The sequence below is a fragment of the Zosterops lateralis genome, assembly GCF_965231275.1.
Source record: "Zosterops lateralis genome assembly, chromosome: 5".
Taxonomy (NCBI): Eukaryota; Metazoa; Chordata; class Aves; order Passeriformes; family Zosteropidae; genus Zosterops; species Zosterops lateralis.
Genome location: NC_139766.1, coordinates 15,742,155 through 15,759,588, shown reverse-complemented (window position 1 = coordinate 15,759,588; position 17,434 = coordinate 15,742,155). Strand labels below are relative to the sequence as shown.

The 17,434-nt window shown below is 38.6% G+C and overlaps 1 protein-coding gene across 9 annotated transcripts in view; it reads left to right on the top strand.

The window, feature by feature from the left end:
- Window positions 1–17,434, top strand: part of LDB2 (LIM domain binding 2) — a 213,653-nt gene that overhangs the window by 152,771 nt on the left and 43,448 nt on the right. For 8 of the 9 annotated variants that reach the window (XM_083861902.1, XM_083861900.1, XM_083861901.1 and 5 more), the window contains exons 3-5: window positions 8,366–8,538; window positions 13,689–13,811; window positions 15,390–15,473. In XM_083861902.1, the coding sequence (XP_083718028.1) occupies window positions 8,366–8,538; window positions 13,689–13,811; window positions 15,390–15,473 (380 nt within the window). The remainder of the gene's footprint in view (window positions 1–8,365; window positions 8,539–13,688; window positions 13,812–15,389; window positions 15,474–17,434) is intronic. The other variant, XM_083861903.1, reaches the window with a different exon arrangement.

Here is a 17,434-nt window from a genome sequence, read left to right as displayed (position 1 = left end):
CAGGTGAAACACATCTGGTGTAGGATAGTCAGTTTGGACTCACCATTTAGAAGCAAGACATGGATATACTGGAGTGAGTCCAGAAACGAGATGTGAATATGATTAAGGGCTTGGAGGATTTGCAATGTGAGGAGAGGCTGAGAGAGTTGAGACTCTGCAGCCTGGAGAAGCCTATGATGTGTGTAAATATATGATGGGAACAGAGTTAAGAAGATAGAATCAGACTTTTCAGTGTGGTCCAGTGTAAAGCAAGAGGCAGTGAGCACAAAGTGAAACAGAAAATTCCATTTAAACACAACAAAAACTGTTTTGTTTCAAAGGTGGTCAAACACTTGCACAGCTTACCCAGAGAGGTTGTGAATGAAGCTACATGTTTGGAGATACTCAAAAGCCAACTGGGCATAGCCCTAGCCAAGCCACTGCAGATGCCCCTTCTCTGAGTGGAGGGTGGGATGATTTCCAGAGGTGGTTTCCAAGTCCAAGTGCTATCCTCTGAAAGGGATCTTGGACTCTGCTGCTTGCTTTCTACATTCTCTGGTCTGGATTCTCTTAGCCTGAGGCTCAAATACTCGAGATCTCATGAATGAATTTTGTACTGAGCAGTTCTTTAAAGACTGGTGGTCAGCTGCCAGTGTAATAAGAAAAAGGTTGGGAGGAGATTTTGTTGTAGGCTGGCTGAACCTTAATTAAAAATTACTCTCATGCAGTTTAGCTTTGTGCTGAGACATATAGAGGATTTTACAGTTCTTTTCTGAACGTTTTTACCAAAATGAATTATAGTGAAATATTGTCTCTCTTCAGAGGATGAAGGATTTAAGACTGAGTTGCAGATTATGTGTCTGTTGAGAATAAGGGTCATAAGGTGCAGGGAGTAAAGCTGAGGTCTCATTGTCATAGTTTCTGTTACTTGCTCTTGACTCAAGTGTGTTTTAGAGGATTGAAGTGCTGGTTACACTCTTTAGAGAAAAGGAAATACGCTGTCAAGTGAATAAAATTTTACACGCAAATCCTCACCAGGGTAAAATGTTGTTAGAAAATACTGGAGAGAAGTCACAGTCAGACCTAATACAATGATTGAATTACACAGGCTAGAAGAAATTGGAGAGAAAAACCTATACATTTGCAAATTTATAAGCTTTAATATTTTGGGTTATAGCCTTTAACAGTAGGCAGTGTTGTTGATATAAAATAAATAAGATACTGCAGATACTATTAAAGTGTCATGGATCTAAACAAAACCATTGGGCTCTGGTTGTGGGAAGGATTCATTTCACTCAGTAACAGTACTGAATCCATGTTACACATCCTACTTTGTCATTTTGACACAAAATTGAGAACAAAGGCAAATTGGTTAGAAACATTAGATTTCCACAATATCCAAAAGGTGCTGTGTAGCTAATTAAAAATAAAAGCATAATTTTAAGTACATGGGAAGAATCTATAATACGTTAATTTACTCCTCAAAAGGTGTGCTTTTGCAGTATGGAGGTACTACTTCCATTCTTTTCCAAATTTCATGGTGTCTAAAATTAATGTAGCATATTACTAATATAATAGTATTAAAAGTACACTAGTGTACTCTAATATAGTACCATCATAATTACTACTGTATAGATTTTATATCACGTTTTTACCCTTCCTAATGTTTAATTCGTATAAATAACCAGAAGTTTCTATAAGTGTAAATTAATCATACATTCTAATTTCTATTCTAAAAGTAATCTACATGGTAGAAGCCCAATCTTACTCTAGAAAGGGATTAAAAAAGGACAGGTCTGTGTGTGCCAGATTCTGCCTTGATTACATGTGGGTGGTTTAATCAACATGGCACACGTCTCTGAGGCAGAATTTGGACTATTAGACTGCCTTTTCACTGCCTTCTGTGCCACACTATCAAATCTGACAGTAGCTATTCCTAGGAATTGACAGATTTATGTTGTTTGGGTTTGAATCCACTCAGCAGATAAGGTCTTACAGAGGTGGAGAAGTGGTCCCATGAGCATCCTGCCTTGCAGCTCTTCCAGAGAGCAGGACACGGTACTGAAAACTGGAGATTTGCTGTTGTCCAGCTTCAGAGATGGAACCCTGCCTCCACATCCCAGCCAGATGGACTGTGTCTGAAAGAGAACACAGCTGATGTGCTCTTCCACTGGGACAATTTTGGGCAAATACAAGTGTAGGCAGAGCAACAGCAGTGATATCACTATGTAACTCCGTGAAGTTTTGCTCTGTGTGTACTGATTTTTTTACTTCAGTTACAGAAACATATGTAAATGAACATGCCAAGCTCTGGCCTATGCAGATGTTAGTTAGCCATGCCCACAGATGTCAATTAACAATTAACAGAAAGCTCATACTCTCTTTTTGCAGTGCCCAGGAAGGTACATTTGCAATCAATGGGCTGTTGTCTCCTGGCTTCCCTAGTCCTTGCATCTGGCTGAGGAGAGTTAGTTACATCTCCTTTTAATTACTGAGATCCAACTGTGACAATCTCTCAAGCAAGAGACTCTCATAGTCTGCCTAGAGCTTTATGGGACAGCTCAACATTTTGTGTTGGGAGCCAAAAAAAACCCCACAGCCCCAACCAGCAGAGTTCCTACAGCCCATCATGATGATGAGATAATCAGCTGCAGGCTGCACTAGAGCTTCCAGCACTCCTTTGAGCTACAGGCAGAGGATGTTTTTTTTTCATTCTGTTGCTGATTCTGTGGAACTTTTAAAGGCTTTTTATCTTTTATATTTTTTGGGTTTATTTGTTTCTGTTTTATTACTTATTTTATAACCTAGCTTTAATTAAAGACAGACGACTTGACAGGATTCAAGCTGCAAAAAAACACCAGCCTTAAAGCAATAAAACCAATATTTTTATTTCACTGATTAACACTTCCATTGTTTCTTTGCTACACCAACTTGGCAGTTATTTTACACAGTATATATGCTAAATCCAAATGCCTGATCCTGATAGCCTCTACTGTAAATGCAACAGGAACAGTTCATTGAGCAAGGAGGGGCTTGCTATCAAGCGCTGCTTCTGCAAAGAGGCCATGACCCTTCATTCTGTAGAGGGGGCATTGAGATTTCGAATGCCTATCTTGGGCACACAAAGGGAGGAAATGTTCTTCTGCTGTTTCTAGCCCACAAATAATACCAGTTTCCTGTGAACTAGAAAAACATGTTTACTTTCTATTTTACTCAAATCTTCCTTAGGGAGAAAATCCCCAACCATCCAACACTACCATCACCACCACACTCTGTGGTGGTACCAAATTTATGTTGTAAACTATTTTTTCAGCTGGCTTTCTACCCATAGCTCATCTGAGGATTGGAAAAACCCTGAACTTCACAAGTTATGGACAGTCCCATCTGGAGATCGTTGGACTTTTTGGCTCAGTTTGGGATGGAAAAATAATTCTAGAGTTAAACATATTCCTGAGAGAACAAAGTGTTTTATGCTCTTATGCTCAGACAAACACATCTAGAAGAGAAAATAAGCTAAAGGAACAGGGTGAGAGAGGGACATCCTAATCATCATTGATGCATGCCCAAAAGGCAGGAGTGTGACCTCAGTGCATCCCTCCTTGAGAGGCAGCCCTTGGGCCATTTGATATGTCATTTGATATGTCAGCTTTAGAATTTCCCAGGTGTGATACTTGAGGAATTATATATAATATAACTGTTACTGACCTATAAAGCTTCTTGCCTATATTCATAGATTGAATTAATTGATTTCTGGACCACTCATGTTTGGGAAGGGGGTGTCAGAAATCTATCTTACTTCAATTCTAAAATTGTTTTTTGGTCTTTGATACATGGAAAAGTTACATGGAATCACATTTAGCCAAGCTGTCACACTACAACATAAGCTAAAGTTACGACATGCCCACTGGATGACAGCATTCTTTTTTGCGCAAAATATTCATTTCTGATATGGCTTTCTAATAGACATTTTCATATAAATAACTATTTCTTATTGCTAAATCCAGCTGATCTTTGTCACTTTGCTCTGCTATCTGGGCAACTGCTAGCAAAATCAAGCAAAGATTAAGTGGCAGTGCCAACTTCTCATAAGAAATCTTCCTTCAGCTAGGGAGGAATGCTGCCCAGGACAAAATGATAATTTAAAGCAGCATTCCAGTGATCTGGAATTAATGCCTGAATGATGAGGAGCAGGTGATTTCTCCTTCTAGTATATACAGTATTTTGCAATGTGGGTTGTCACATTTCACACTATTAAAGGGTCTTTTCTGGGTAATGGGACATAAAAGCCTGTTATTATTTGTATACGTGAAGGTATTTTTTCCGTGTTACAGAAGTATTGCAAGTTTGTTTTTTAAAAGGTAAAAAAAAATTATGTTTTGGAGTAGGGTTGCTCACCTTTGTGGTAGGGGTATCCCTTTGTCCTCTCTGTGGAAATCTGACTGAATTGAACAAATTTCTAAATATTTGGGGGAAAAGAAAGGTACCCATTCTCAGGTATTCAGTGCAGGCTTAAAATTTCCAAGGTCTCCCTTCTCAGGAACATAGCTCAGTGGGGCATCCACACGCCAACTACGCAGAGTAACTAGATATTTTGCAGGTCAGGATATTTTGCTATGTGGAATCATTGTCATTTCCATTAGAAAACCCACAGGGAAGGCACAGCCAGTGGTGCATGCAAGAGCAGGAAACCCTTTCTCCTACACTGCTGGCAGATGTGCCTGGGATCCAGGTGGCCTTAAGAAAAGGAACTTGACCTGAATGTAGAGGAAAGAAAAGAGAAGAGGAGAGAGAAAAAAAAAGGAGGGCAAAAATCAGGACCAGATGCCATTGGTATGATAGAGGAGAGAGAAATAGTAATTGGGAGATGAAAGGAGAAGATGGAGGATGATTGAGTAAGGGAGGGTTGGAAGTCAATGAGAAAAATACAAGGAATGAGAAAACAGACAATTGGACCATGGGGGTGGGTGAGCAAAAAGACTGGAGAAAGAATGAAGCCCTGACATTAAGAAGGGAAATGACAAAAACCTCTCCACACTCAAACTGCTTCTGCGAATGCTCAGCTCAGAGCTCCTGTGGCTGTAAGATCTGTGTGCTAGCTCTGCAGGATCCATGTGATGCTCCTTTAGGGAAGTGTGTTGTGGTAAGGAGGAGCCCAAAAAAACCATGCACAGACACACATTCTTGAACATGTAGTCTGTGAACTAAAATCCAAGCTCTAAAAGATGAAGGAATTCCAGTTGCAGTAGTGCATAAAACTTTATTCAGCCCCACTTGTGCAATTGGATGTGCTATTAGACTATACTTTCCTTTATTTCTGGGACTGCCACTGGGGAATTGCAATCCCAAGGCCAGGCTGGCATACTGCTTGCTCTGTGCTCTGCAAGGGGTGAGTTCATTTCACTGGCATAAGGATAGCTGGACCACATCCTGAAGTGGCCACAGGTATCCAGTTGTTCCATAATTCTGCCTTCACATTGTTTGTTGTCCTCCTAGAAAGTATCCTGCTATCTCTAGCAGAAGATACATGGAGTTGCTGAAAACTTATTGACACATACAGTGGCAGCACAAGTGGAGTGCGTACATCTGTATGTGAGCACATCCATCTACTGCAAGTAGGGAAGGAAAAGCGCTGTTGCCATGTTCCCATTCTTTTTCTCAGGAAAGGATTCTATGTGTGCATGCAGCAGAGCAGGAGTGCACACACATATGTGCTTGCATACTCATCTCCATAATTATATCTTGGGAGAGAAAAATTCAAGGAATAGTCCTTTGTGCTAAAAACTATGCACTGAGTTTGGAATGATCTCCAGCCTCATAAGAGTTATTCCACAGCCTTTTGTTATTCTTGGAAATTCTATCTCCTTCACAAAACTCCCTTGTTACTGCTGTAGAGTTTCACATTTATCCTAGAAATGAAATGATCTTTTTAAGCCATTGAGTGCTTCAGGAAGAGAACCAAAACCTCGAACATGCTTCTGTCTTTCATGGCAAAGCAAAATAGTGAGCTGAGGAGAGGTCTGCTCATTAACACAGGTTTCCACTACTGTTTCTTCTGGAGCTGAATATTTAGCTATAAACGTTTACGCTGGATATTTGCATCAGTTATTTTCAGTTCTGCAGCCCGACAGGGTCTGCACGTGCATCTGCCATGGAAAATGAGGTTCCATGGAGCACATCCTTGTGTGCACCTTTATTCCTCTTCATCCTTTTGGTCTCCCACTCTGTTCTTAACAGTAGCATATCCCTGTGGCAAACATAGATAACACTTACCAGGAAATAATTTTTATTAAAAATGCTTACTAGTAATAAGAATAAATTATTTATTGTATTTCTAGCCTTCTTTAATGTGTTGTAGCAGTAAATACAGGGCAAAAAGCAACACCACATGACCATGCTACTTTGGGAGCAGTCTATCAACTGCAGTTAAATAGTTTCAAGATATTTATGCAGAGCATAAGTCACATGAATAGAGGTTTATCACCATCAGTAGGAATGCTGGATTTTCATATCACCCATTTGCTGCTTAAGATGATTAGCAGGAAATTTAATTTGCACTAATTAGCCTTAGGGGAGCAAGAAATTAACTTGATGGGTAAATTCCACTTTTTTACTATATACCACACCAACATGAAGAAATTTGAGTTAAACCATGAATTAAATCCTATGTTAATACACTGGACTTCAGTTTTTCTAAATTAAATTAAAAGACTGTAAAAAATTATTATATGCATGATTAGTGGGCGAGGTTTTTTAGGATCTACAGTTGTACAACAGTCTTTCAATGTATTTACTGAATTGTCAGCCACTTCCAGAGAATGTGTTATATTTTTATACATTAAACTACACTGATATGTGATATTGCAGCAAAAGTTTAACAAGTCCTAGTTTTCTATATTTGCATATTTTCATTATACAATATGCATTATGACTGCCTATACAATATTCCACATTGCATTGCACAGAATAAAAACAGTATTCACAGAGCTACTGTGAAAATTCCTTATTTTTAAATTTGCGACACTGATTTGCAAATGCATTTTTGGGTTCAGGAGCCTTTGTTCATATGCTGGCAAAATTTCTATGAAAATAGTTTTTTCAGAAATCACTCTCAAAAGTAATCAGCAAATGAGGGAGGCATGAGTCACCACATAGTCCTAATAGACAAATTAGAATTAGAAACTAATAAACTCTAATCTTGCCTGTGGATGGTGACTTTCCTACCTCATTCTTCCAAGAGACCATTTAGATCGCTTGGTTTTTCCCTGTAAAATGGAGGCAATTTTTATGTATCTACCACTCAAAATTACTGTGGATTGATTAATGCTTGCAAAGCAATGAGTCATTTGGTATGGAAGTACCCATCTATTATAAACTGAAATGTTCTCTTATACCAGGCTTGTGGTTACATTCAAATTTATCTGTAAAGAAGGAGATGCTTGGAAAGCATCAGTTGCATATGAGCTAATTTCCTTTGATGTCAGAGCTGCTGCTAGTTTGTGCATCTGAAGCACACTCAGAAGCTCACTCTCATTACTTCATTATTGGAATTAGACCTTGTAAAACTTACCTGACACTTCTACTGAAGTGAGAGGTGTGACTTCAGTGAGAGTTTTGCCCACCTAAATAATTCTGAATTGGGTACCTTCAGTCCACAGTTTGGGGTTTAAGTGGGGCATGTAAGGGAGTTCAGGTGTCTACTCAGACTTTCTAGCCTATGGCATAAATACTGTTCTAAAGAGAGACCACAGATAGATCTGTGGGTAGTCACATATTGTATAACATTCTAATTTTCCATTCTCAGGTCCTCCTTCAATCCCCAGTTACTCTGATTTCCCTGTAGTAGCCCTCCTGTGGAATCAAGGGTGCCATGTGCATGTGTATGTGTGCATGTATGGGTGGGTATATATAAATATACACATGCCCACACACAAAAAACCATATATGTGTACACAACCCCCTTATATAAAAGTGCTTTGCTTTTTTGGGGGTAGAAGTATATTTCTGTCAATACTCACTACTGTATTTTTACACTTATGGGTAATATTCAGCTTTCGGTAGTAATTGACATCATGTGGGTTTTTGTGTCATAATTACTTTGGGACAAAAAACCTTGCAGATGGTTTCAAGAGTGACTGTAACTTGCCATCAATTTAAAAAGATTAAATATGATGAGCCCACTCCCTCTGAATGGAGTCAGCCATTTTCATTGATTTCAGTGGGAGCAGGCACAACTTTGCTTCTACAAAAGGGAGAGAACGTGTATTATATTCATTAAATGAAAGTTTGATTTCATTGCACTTAAAATTATTCATGTGCTGTTAGCAAATGGTTTGAGATTTTATAACCCAGAGCATTTGCTGAATTCTGCTTTGTATTTTCCTCACAGCAATTGGAAGAACCCTCATTCCTCGTTATTTTAGCACTGTCTTTGAAGGAGGTGTAACAGACCTGTATTACATTCTCAAGCACTCAAAAGAGTCATACCACAACTCATCCATCACAGTGGACTGTGATCAATGCACCATGGTCACTCAGCATGGAAAACCTATGTTTACCAAGGTAACAGGAAAGACTCAATAAAGCATGTTGTTGGTTTTTGGTTTTCTTTTTCTTTTTCAGTGTGTATAAGGGGGAAAAATATTGGCTGTTGAATTTTTCTAGTAGACTGAGATTATTTCTAATACTGAAAACCCTTGGAGCCATTTAATTACTGTTTTCTATATTCATTATGTGACTGGAAGATTCTGTGGGTATCTCCTATAATTCTCCCAGAAAGATTGCAAGAGAAGCACATAATGCCAGGTTGCCAGAAGTATCAGTTTTATGTGAATTAAATTTAGCCTGCCCATCTCCTTTTCTCTGCGTTTGATTTTAAAGCAACAAGATTTCACATTGCTGGTACCTACCATTTGGGATAGTATGGATTACATTTGATACTTACCTACTACAAAGACTATAAATCTCTAGGAAAATACTGATTTAATACAGTAGGATGCCAGTCCAAAAGGCAGTTAAGTCAGTGGAAAGAGTCAATTGATTGAAACATGCTCTGGATCAAACAATTAGTGAATATTCAATATTTGTAATTGATAGTGAATTATCTTCATAGGGCACATCTAGCCCTGTATTTAAAATGAGTGCCATATATGTATATAAAAAAGCAGTACTAAAAGGATGAAAAATAAAAATTAAAACAAAAATTTTCTTATATTGAAAAAAACAGTAAACTTGTTTCAAAATGGAAGTGAATACATTTTAATACATTAACAGTAAATACTGATAACAGTAAAAACTGATTTTCCATCTTGTACCTGTTCATCTTTAAGTTTTTCATAAAGAAAAGAAAAGAAAAAAAGGAGAAGGGGCATCAGGAGAAGGTGGCTAATCTGTGTTGCCCTTGATTTGCAGGACCATGGAGGTTTTAATTTCAAGTCACTGGCTATTGACAGGATCATGACCAGGGTTCCATGGCTTGTGCTGTTGTAGCACGTATGTGAGTCCCATCCCACTGCAGGTCTTGCTCTGCCATCTCCCCTGGGGGTGGAGAAGCTGCTGGTGTGTGGTGCACTGGTGAGCCAGGACGCGTGAGCCCACTCCAGCCCCTGTGGCTTACACAGACACAGGCAGAGGAGAGACCACATATTCCTATTAGCACCTCTTTGCCACCTCACTGCTCATGAGGAGCTGTGAGTCATGACCATGTGCAGGAGATGTGCCAAAGTTACACAGTAGCTGCTTCATTGCTGGGCTCCCTAAAGTGATTTCTGTGTCGTTTCCCCTATAGGAAATAAAAGAGGGTTGGTTTGGGGAGGTTTTAACAAGTAAATATAGAATGCTTTTGTCAATTCAATTTAGATTATTTTATTTTTCATGGCAGCACATGACAGTGTTGTTATTTTGGAAAGGAGGTTAGCATCCAGCAAATCAAAGATGGACAAATAGTATGGAGTGGGCTGGGTGTCCACCTCGTGTGAGGGGACCGCAGTTGCCTCCTGTAGCACTGTCCTGTTATGTGCAGTGGGTCCCTCTCTCTGCTGCAGCCCTGGCCATGCACAGCTTGCCTCAGCTTTAACATTTCTCTGGCAGATTCCAATAAAAACCTCTGTGTCCTGGCAGAAAAGTTCAGGTGGTGATGTGATGTGGATTCTAGGAGAAAAATTGGGAGGATTTAATGCCTGTACGTTTAAAATATGACTTGTTAATGTTGGTGGAATAGGGGAGAAGAAACAATACTCTCTCAGAAACAAGTTAGAGCTGAATGTTGCCTCACCTTCATTTAACTGCCTTATTTAAATTCTAGCAGAGACACCAAGGGCAGAACTTGTACCCAGAGGTAAACCCTTACTCTAACAGCATTGGTGATGAAATAAAGCAGACCTCCCATAATAAGCACCACTGCAGTGGGCTGTGTAGCTGCTTGGATCATATCTGAATTTGACCCAGTGAAACTATCAGGTTGGGGTGGGGCTGTGGTTAATGCAAAAAACCAAACTTTCAGTTTCACAAGCATAGTCTAAGCTGCAAATTCACTAACTTCTAATATAACAGACTAAAACACTTTTCATTATGTATTGAATCAAGAATCCACAGAATCAAAAATCAAATGTATTTTATTCACTTCAACATTTTGCTAGTTTGCAACTCATTGCATACAGAAGTATTGGATGAATATATAAAATGGCATTTCCAATTCTTTTGAAACAGATATGGCCAGAATATGCCGAGCAGTAAGAATATGAGTAGTCCAGCTTGTCTTTAGAGGCTAAGAAGTCCTTGTAAAATGTCACCACTTAAAAATTGTTTTATCAAGATATAAATAAATAGTATAAAGAATTTATAATAGTTCAATGGCATAAATAAAATGTTGTAAAATACTGAAGCCAAGACCACTATGTTTGGTTTTTTTACCTGGGAGATGCTCTACTTTTTTTCTTCAGGTAGACAAAACTTTTTGGAGTCCTCCAAAGTCTCTTTTTTCACTGTGTTTACTCCAACTCTGGCACTCCCACTTTATGAGTAGGCAAATTGTTTTTCTACAGTTATCACTGGTTATGTTTTCCAGTGGAATGGCAGAGGTGGGCATTGCCTTCACTGCTAAGGCAGTGAGCACCCCATGTGCTCACTACTCACTGCTGTCTCCCAGGTGTGCAGCCATCAGCTGGATTTTATTGGTGAAGCCCTTGAAACAGCTATTTGAATCCCTAATAATAATATCAGGCATTGCCCAGATTTGTATAAGCTTTAGGATTCTTTTAAAGCAACAACTCATGTTTGAGAAGTGGTAGTTCATAAAGGGAGGAGCACTTCTAAAGATGCCAAGTGTTAGGAGAATGAGATTGTGAGCAAGAAGGCACAGGACAAAAGCTGGTTTTCATAGGCAGAAGCAGTTGAAATTCCTACAATTAATAAGTGCAGTGAAGGGGTTAAAAAGCTATTGGTTAGTTTGAGAAATGTTCTTTTTTAGTTTTTTCCTGGCCTAGTCTAGAGCAACCACGTGATACACTGAATGCCTGCCAGCCTCTTTCTTGTTGATCCTCCGGAGACCATCTGTGCTGGGGGCATTGATTAGAGTGTGTCTGCTGGGATTACATCTTTTCTGTTGCCATGCCAACTAATCAGCTGATTTTGGTTACCACAGAAACAAAATGTCAGAGCTCACAGTACGGTAACATGAATTCAGCACAACAGAAAATGTTTTCTTAATTGGAGACCCTTTTGATTTTTTGGATTCTATGTAAAAGGCAGCTTTCAGGGGGAAAAATAGCCCTTTTATAATAAGAACTGTGCCAATTTTATTGATTAAAAGCAGTGTGTAAAATTCTACTTTACATAAGGAAATTAAATTCCTTTATAAGATGTATAAAATTTTACCACTGTAATATGAGGAATGTGTTTAAGTTTTTCTATTAAAATTTGTTAATGCCAGTGCCTAAAATCTGCTAAGAGCTTTGGTGGTGTGAGCTTAAGAAAAAAACATTTGAAAAGCCGCAAGTATTATTATTATCACAAAAAATTGGTTTAAACCTGAAATATTTTCATGTTAACTGGTCAGTAACCAGGATCTTTGGCCTTGACACAGTAACATTAGTACAAAATATTTTTCCTGTGTGAATCCTTATGTGTGTTCATGTGTAGTGTGTAATTTCTCATCTTAGTGCAGATGATGTGAAAATCAAAAGTGAAACATAAGGCACATTAAATATCTGCAGGTATCACTAGGGTGTGTTGAAAAGGGCAGATGAGAACCTGTTGCAAAATTCTCCTTCACACGTCTCCAGGAATTTGTCTATATAGTATGCCTGTTAAAATTACCTAGGTGTTTTTGCAGAAACAATAAAGAGGAAAAACTGTAAAGGATGTTAAGAGAACTGTTAACCAGAAAAGCCACACATAGACCAAGTGCAAGCTGGCCAAGTATGAGTTGGAGCATTTAAAAAGGCTCAACAGACTCAGCTGAATCTGGGATGGTTATTTTTCAATCAGATACTAGCTGTATTAAAATTAATATGCAGAAGCCCTTGCTTTTGAAAGCCGTTACCCCCTGTTTCCACAATATCTCTGTAACTGCACTCACAAGTTTATTATGAGCAGGGATTGTAAGTCTAAATATACAGTTAAAAATCATCAGTGATAGTTAATTTTCAAATCAGACATAATTTTCAATTCTCCACAGTACCTTTAGTGAAGATACTATGCTGGGCTTGTATTTTTCACCTTAAAGAAGACCACAACCATGTACCTTTTCCATATAAAATTGTGGAGAGTTGTTTAAAAGTCCCCAGTAATTTATTTTATTTTTCCTTTATAGGTAGTACCCACTTGCGTTTATTCCTCCTATATTTTCTGTTTTTTCTTAGACAAGATTCCTCCCAAAGCTATGTGAGCTACTTTCTGTGGAAGGAGCTCCATTGTCCTGGCTCTTCTCTGCTCCCCTCACTCTCCAACCTCTGAGCAAGGCAGCTCATAGAGCCCCATGGCAAGCATCCATCTGGCTTTCCTTGCAAGGGAGGATTAATAAAACTAGATAAGAGGAAAAAAAAAATCACCAAAATCCCTCAAAAACCTACAAAAACCAAACCAAACCAAAAAACAAACATAAAAAACAAACTCAACAAGAGAAAATGCTTGGAAAAGACAAAACAAAACAAAAAAAACAAACAAAAACAAAAACAAACAAAAAAAAACACCCAGAAAAAAATTGTGAAAAATTATGAAAAAAAGCCCAGGTTTGGCCCCAGGTATTCAGGGCACTGCGTACTCCAACTGGACATGAGACAAATCAAATGTTTATATGCCAAGTTATAGTAAGTCTAAAACAGGTTGAGCATGACTGGTTCAGCAACTTGCCATCAAGTGCACTCAGTCGCACCACAGTCAACCACCACTGTGAGCTTCAGTCATTAATTAGCAGTAGCAAACTGTGAGGAAAAGAGAATTGATGCAATAAATAAGATTTAGCACACAATATTCTATGTTTGTAAAATGCTATAAAATCTATAGCATTGTAAGTTACTGTCTCTGAGGTAAGGCCTATGAAGTAATTTTCCCACATTTGTTTTTTCTCCCCAAGAGGATGAAAAACAATTAATCTAGCAGAGATGAACAATAGAATACTGCTCTGATATTTTTGAATGTTGTTTAATCGATGATACAATACCAATGAAAACAAAATTCCAGGGAATTTATTTCATGCATTTTATGTATTCTAGGTATGCACAGAAGGACGTCTTATCTTGGAGTTTACTTTTGATGATCTTATGAGAATAAAAACATGGCACTTTACTATTAGACAATACAGAGAATTAGTCCCACGCAGCATTCTAGCCATGCACGTAAGTAATCCTTCATTCATTTGACCTAATGCAAAGAGATGAGATTAGATTTACAAAGAACTCCGGCAAGTTTCACACCCAAGGCAATTAACTATAAATATTTTGGTTCGCCTGCAACTATGTCTATTCACAAGTTCTTTCATCCGTCCCTTGTTTCTCAGTGCTCTATTATTGCCACTGTTACTATGTTTTCATTCTATTTTAGCACGTAATTTTCTTTTTTATCCCACTTGGTGATCTCTATGATTTGGGTCCAAAATCTCTTCTTATGTACCTGAACTGCACCAAAGTCTGTGAATTTTCATCTTAGGTACCATTGATAAGTTTTAAATGAAGCAAACTGATGTTACCCTTGCATAGACAGAAAATAAGAAAGTGCTGTATATTTACTTAGAAACCTTTAGAATTTTAATCCAGACCTTCTTTTTGTTCTACATTTCACAACTTTCTTTTGTTATTGAATGAAAATACACACAATGAAACATTAAAGTATTAAGTATTCTACAAGTTAAAGTCAAAATATAATAAGGTAAATTGTAGAGAAACAAAGAACATACTTTTATTGACACTTTCATTTCTTCACCTTAGACCCATTTCTACTAGTAGCATCCCGATATACAAAATCAATTGCAGGACTATGGTTTTATAAAGGGTAAGAACATAGACACAAAGATGTTCCTATATTTTGACATCAAGTTACTTAGATATCCACAGATAAAGATCTCTTAATAGTGAGGAACTTTATATAGCTGAAGCTGGACCTTTTTTCAAAGTGCTATGACAAGCCTGTAAAAAACACCTTTGAAAGCCCACCCTACCATTTCAGTCCCAGGATTATCTGCTATCTTAGGGGACCGATCAGTTGAACTCTTCAACACTATCCCATTAAGGGACAATGAGGATGCCATGATCAACATTATGTATTTAAGGGGCTGCTAAATTCAGAGTGGAAGTAGGTTAGACAGCAACTGGCAGGTATTAATTTTGGTAATGAGACTGATCTCATTTTAAAGAGGAGGTTGGTCTCACAAGTAAAGCTCCTGGCTAGGGTCAGGGAAGGACTGTACTTGCATTTTTCCCCATTTAATTCTGGGAAAATAACTTAGAACGGTTCTCCAGACTGTCCTTAATGTCATATATTTGATAAGGTCTTTCTACTGCAGTTTCTTATCCACAAAAAGAAAATTATATGTTTTTTATTCCTTTCTTTTTCTGTTTAGTCTCCTGGGACTCACAGCCAACAAATAGAAAGCTCAAAGTGTAATGCAATCCCTCAGGAAGCTCTTTGGTGGGGCCCTGCTCACTTGCATGACCAAACCTCTTAGGTCTGTCTTTTGAATGGATGGTCAGGGAGCAAAGGACCAGACTGGAAAACAGTTTTTAGTCTGCTCCAATTTCATAATGCTTTACATTTTCCTATGTATATGGAACTCTGGCTTATTACATAAATTTAGCATCAGTGTGTAATTTTTCCATAGCAGTGGCACTGCTTTTCAGGGAACCCTGTTCCACTAAGTACATAGGAAAAATACCCCAATGAAAAGCAAAGTGAAAATTCCTTTTTTCTTTGTTGTTTAGGCACAAGACCCTCAGGTGCTGGAGCAGCTGTCCAAAAACATCACTCGAATGGGTCTGACAAACTTCACCCTCAACTACCTCAGGGTAAGAATACCATATCTGATGATTATTGTGAGTATTTTTTTTAAAAGATACTGTTGGTTTTGAGTCAAGGTAATGAGAGCAGAGCCCGTGTTGATCAGGTGAGAAATTGACCTAACACTTAATGAGGGTGGAGAAAAAAACAAAGACACTGTAGTAGAGATGTAGCTGATAACAATGGGCTATTAAAAAGGCTAAGAATTTTATAATTTACTCCAAGCCTTGTGTGAGTAGCCCCTCTTTTTAACAGTCTTTCTTCTCAGTTTTGAGCAATGCCTTTATATTTTATTGTAAGCAAGAAATTGCCAGTATTTTTCCTCTCTCTTTTATTGTGCCTGAGAAAATGGCAGCTAATTCTTATTAAAAGCTGACTGTCTTCCCCATCTTTTCAACATTGCCACCTCTTCCAGGCAGAGTCAGGGCTGAGAAAAAGCTCAGCTCCAGCCCTTTTTGCAGCAGCCCCTCAAAGCAGTCCTTACTTCACATGCCTCTGGGAGCTTGAGCTTCCTCCTTAGCCTTGCACTGGATCGAGTGTGGTTTTTACAATTAAATAATGCATTTGTTCCCATTGCTTTTTGACCCTTAAAGTGCATTCAAAGTTTAGATGTTTATTTTTATTTTCGAAAGTATTCCCTGGTGTGGACTTACAATATGTACACAGAAATACAGATTTGTAGAGTTCATATTTCAAGCTTAAATTTCAGATTTTCCTATTTCTAGATGTGCCATTAGTGGATAAAATGAGGCAAATTGCTCAATGACACACCAAGCTAGCTTGGCCAAGACTATCTGGTTTTATTCTTTTTAATTTAATGAGTAATTATTCAAGGTACTTTTTTAAGATAATACAAACACTAGAAAATGCAGTTATTTTCATCCTAATCTAGAGCTGTACCTAAGTGTGTAATTTAGCTGTACTTGGTTCAGTTCTGTGAACCTGGTAATACCTACCCTATGGATGGACAGAGTCCTGTTCCCAGAATGTTTTGAACTCCAAGGCAGACAGTGTGCAGAGCTGAAATGTGTGGCAAGATGTCTCTCACTGTATTCCTCCAGTTTATAGATAGCTTCTAGTTGTACTTATTCTCCCAATAGCATAAGCCATTGCTGATGATTGCTTATGTGGTGTAAATGTAAAAAATTGTTGTTCAGATTACAGCCTGAGTTTTTCAGGGCAGGTCTGGTCTGTTGTAGCTGAAAGAAGAATACGGCATAAACCTCAGAGGAATAATACATTCCATTAGGATTTTTCCATGTGTAAATGTAAGGTTTACATGTCTGTGTAATGCACATTGTATTTTCATGGTTAGTTTAGTTTGTGATTAGGTACAGAGAGCAGCTCTTGTGCTCTGGCAACCCAACAGCCACGCTGTCATTGTTTTGTGGCGGGGCATCCTAGAGCATGTCCTAGAGAAAATCCCACTGGGGATTCCTCCTCAGTCATGGCAAGTTTTGCATTACATGTTGTACATTACATGCTTGTGGCAAACTGGGCAGAAAGTGGCTGGCTCAGGTAGGGGATTTCTGTGGTTTCTTTGCAAACTATCCAGTGGCACCAGGCATTGACCACTTCTGGGGTGTTTGGTCCCCTGAGCGTGACAGGACGTGGCGTCACACACATGGGCTGGCCCTCAGCTGCTGCGGGGCTCCGAGGGCCAGGTGGGACTGGCAGCACCACCTCTGTCACTGACCCTTTCTGTGTCCTCTGTGCAATAGTCTGTGATTGCTCAAGGTGACAATGCAAATGACAAAGGCAGGGCTCTGGTTAGGAGGCAGCTGGCATCAGGCACCCATGCTGCTCCCTCTGTCAGCATCAAAAAAAAAAAAAAAAAAAGTGAGAAAAGAAGAGGGAGAGGGAGGAAAAAAACCTCAGAAAATGAAAACCGGGATCAAGATAAGCACTAGGGAGATGAGCAGTGAAGTGGAAGGGGATAAAAAGATAAAGTCTTACTTTTTTTCTTCTT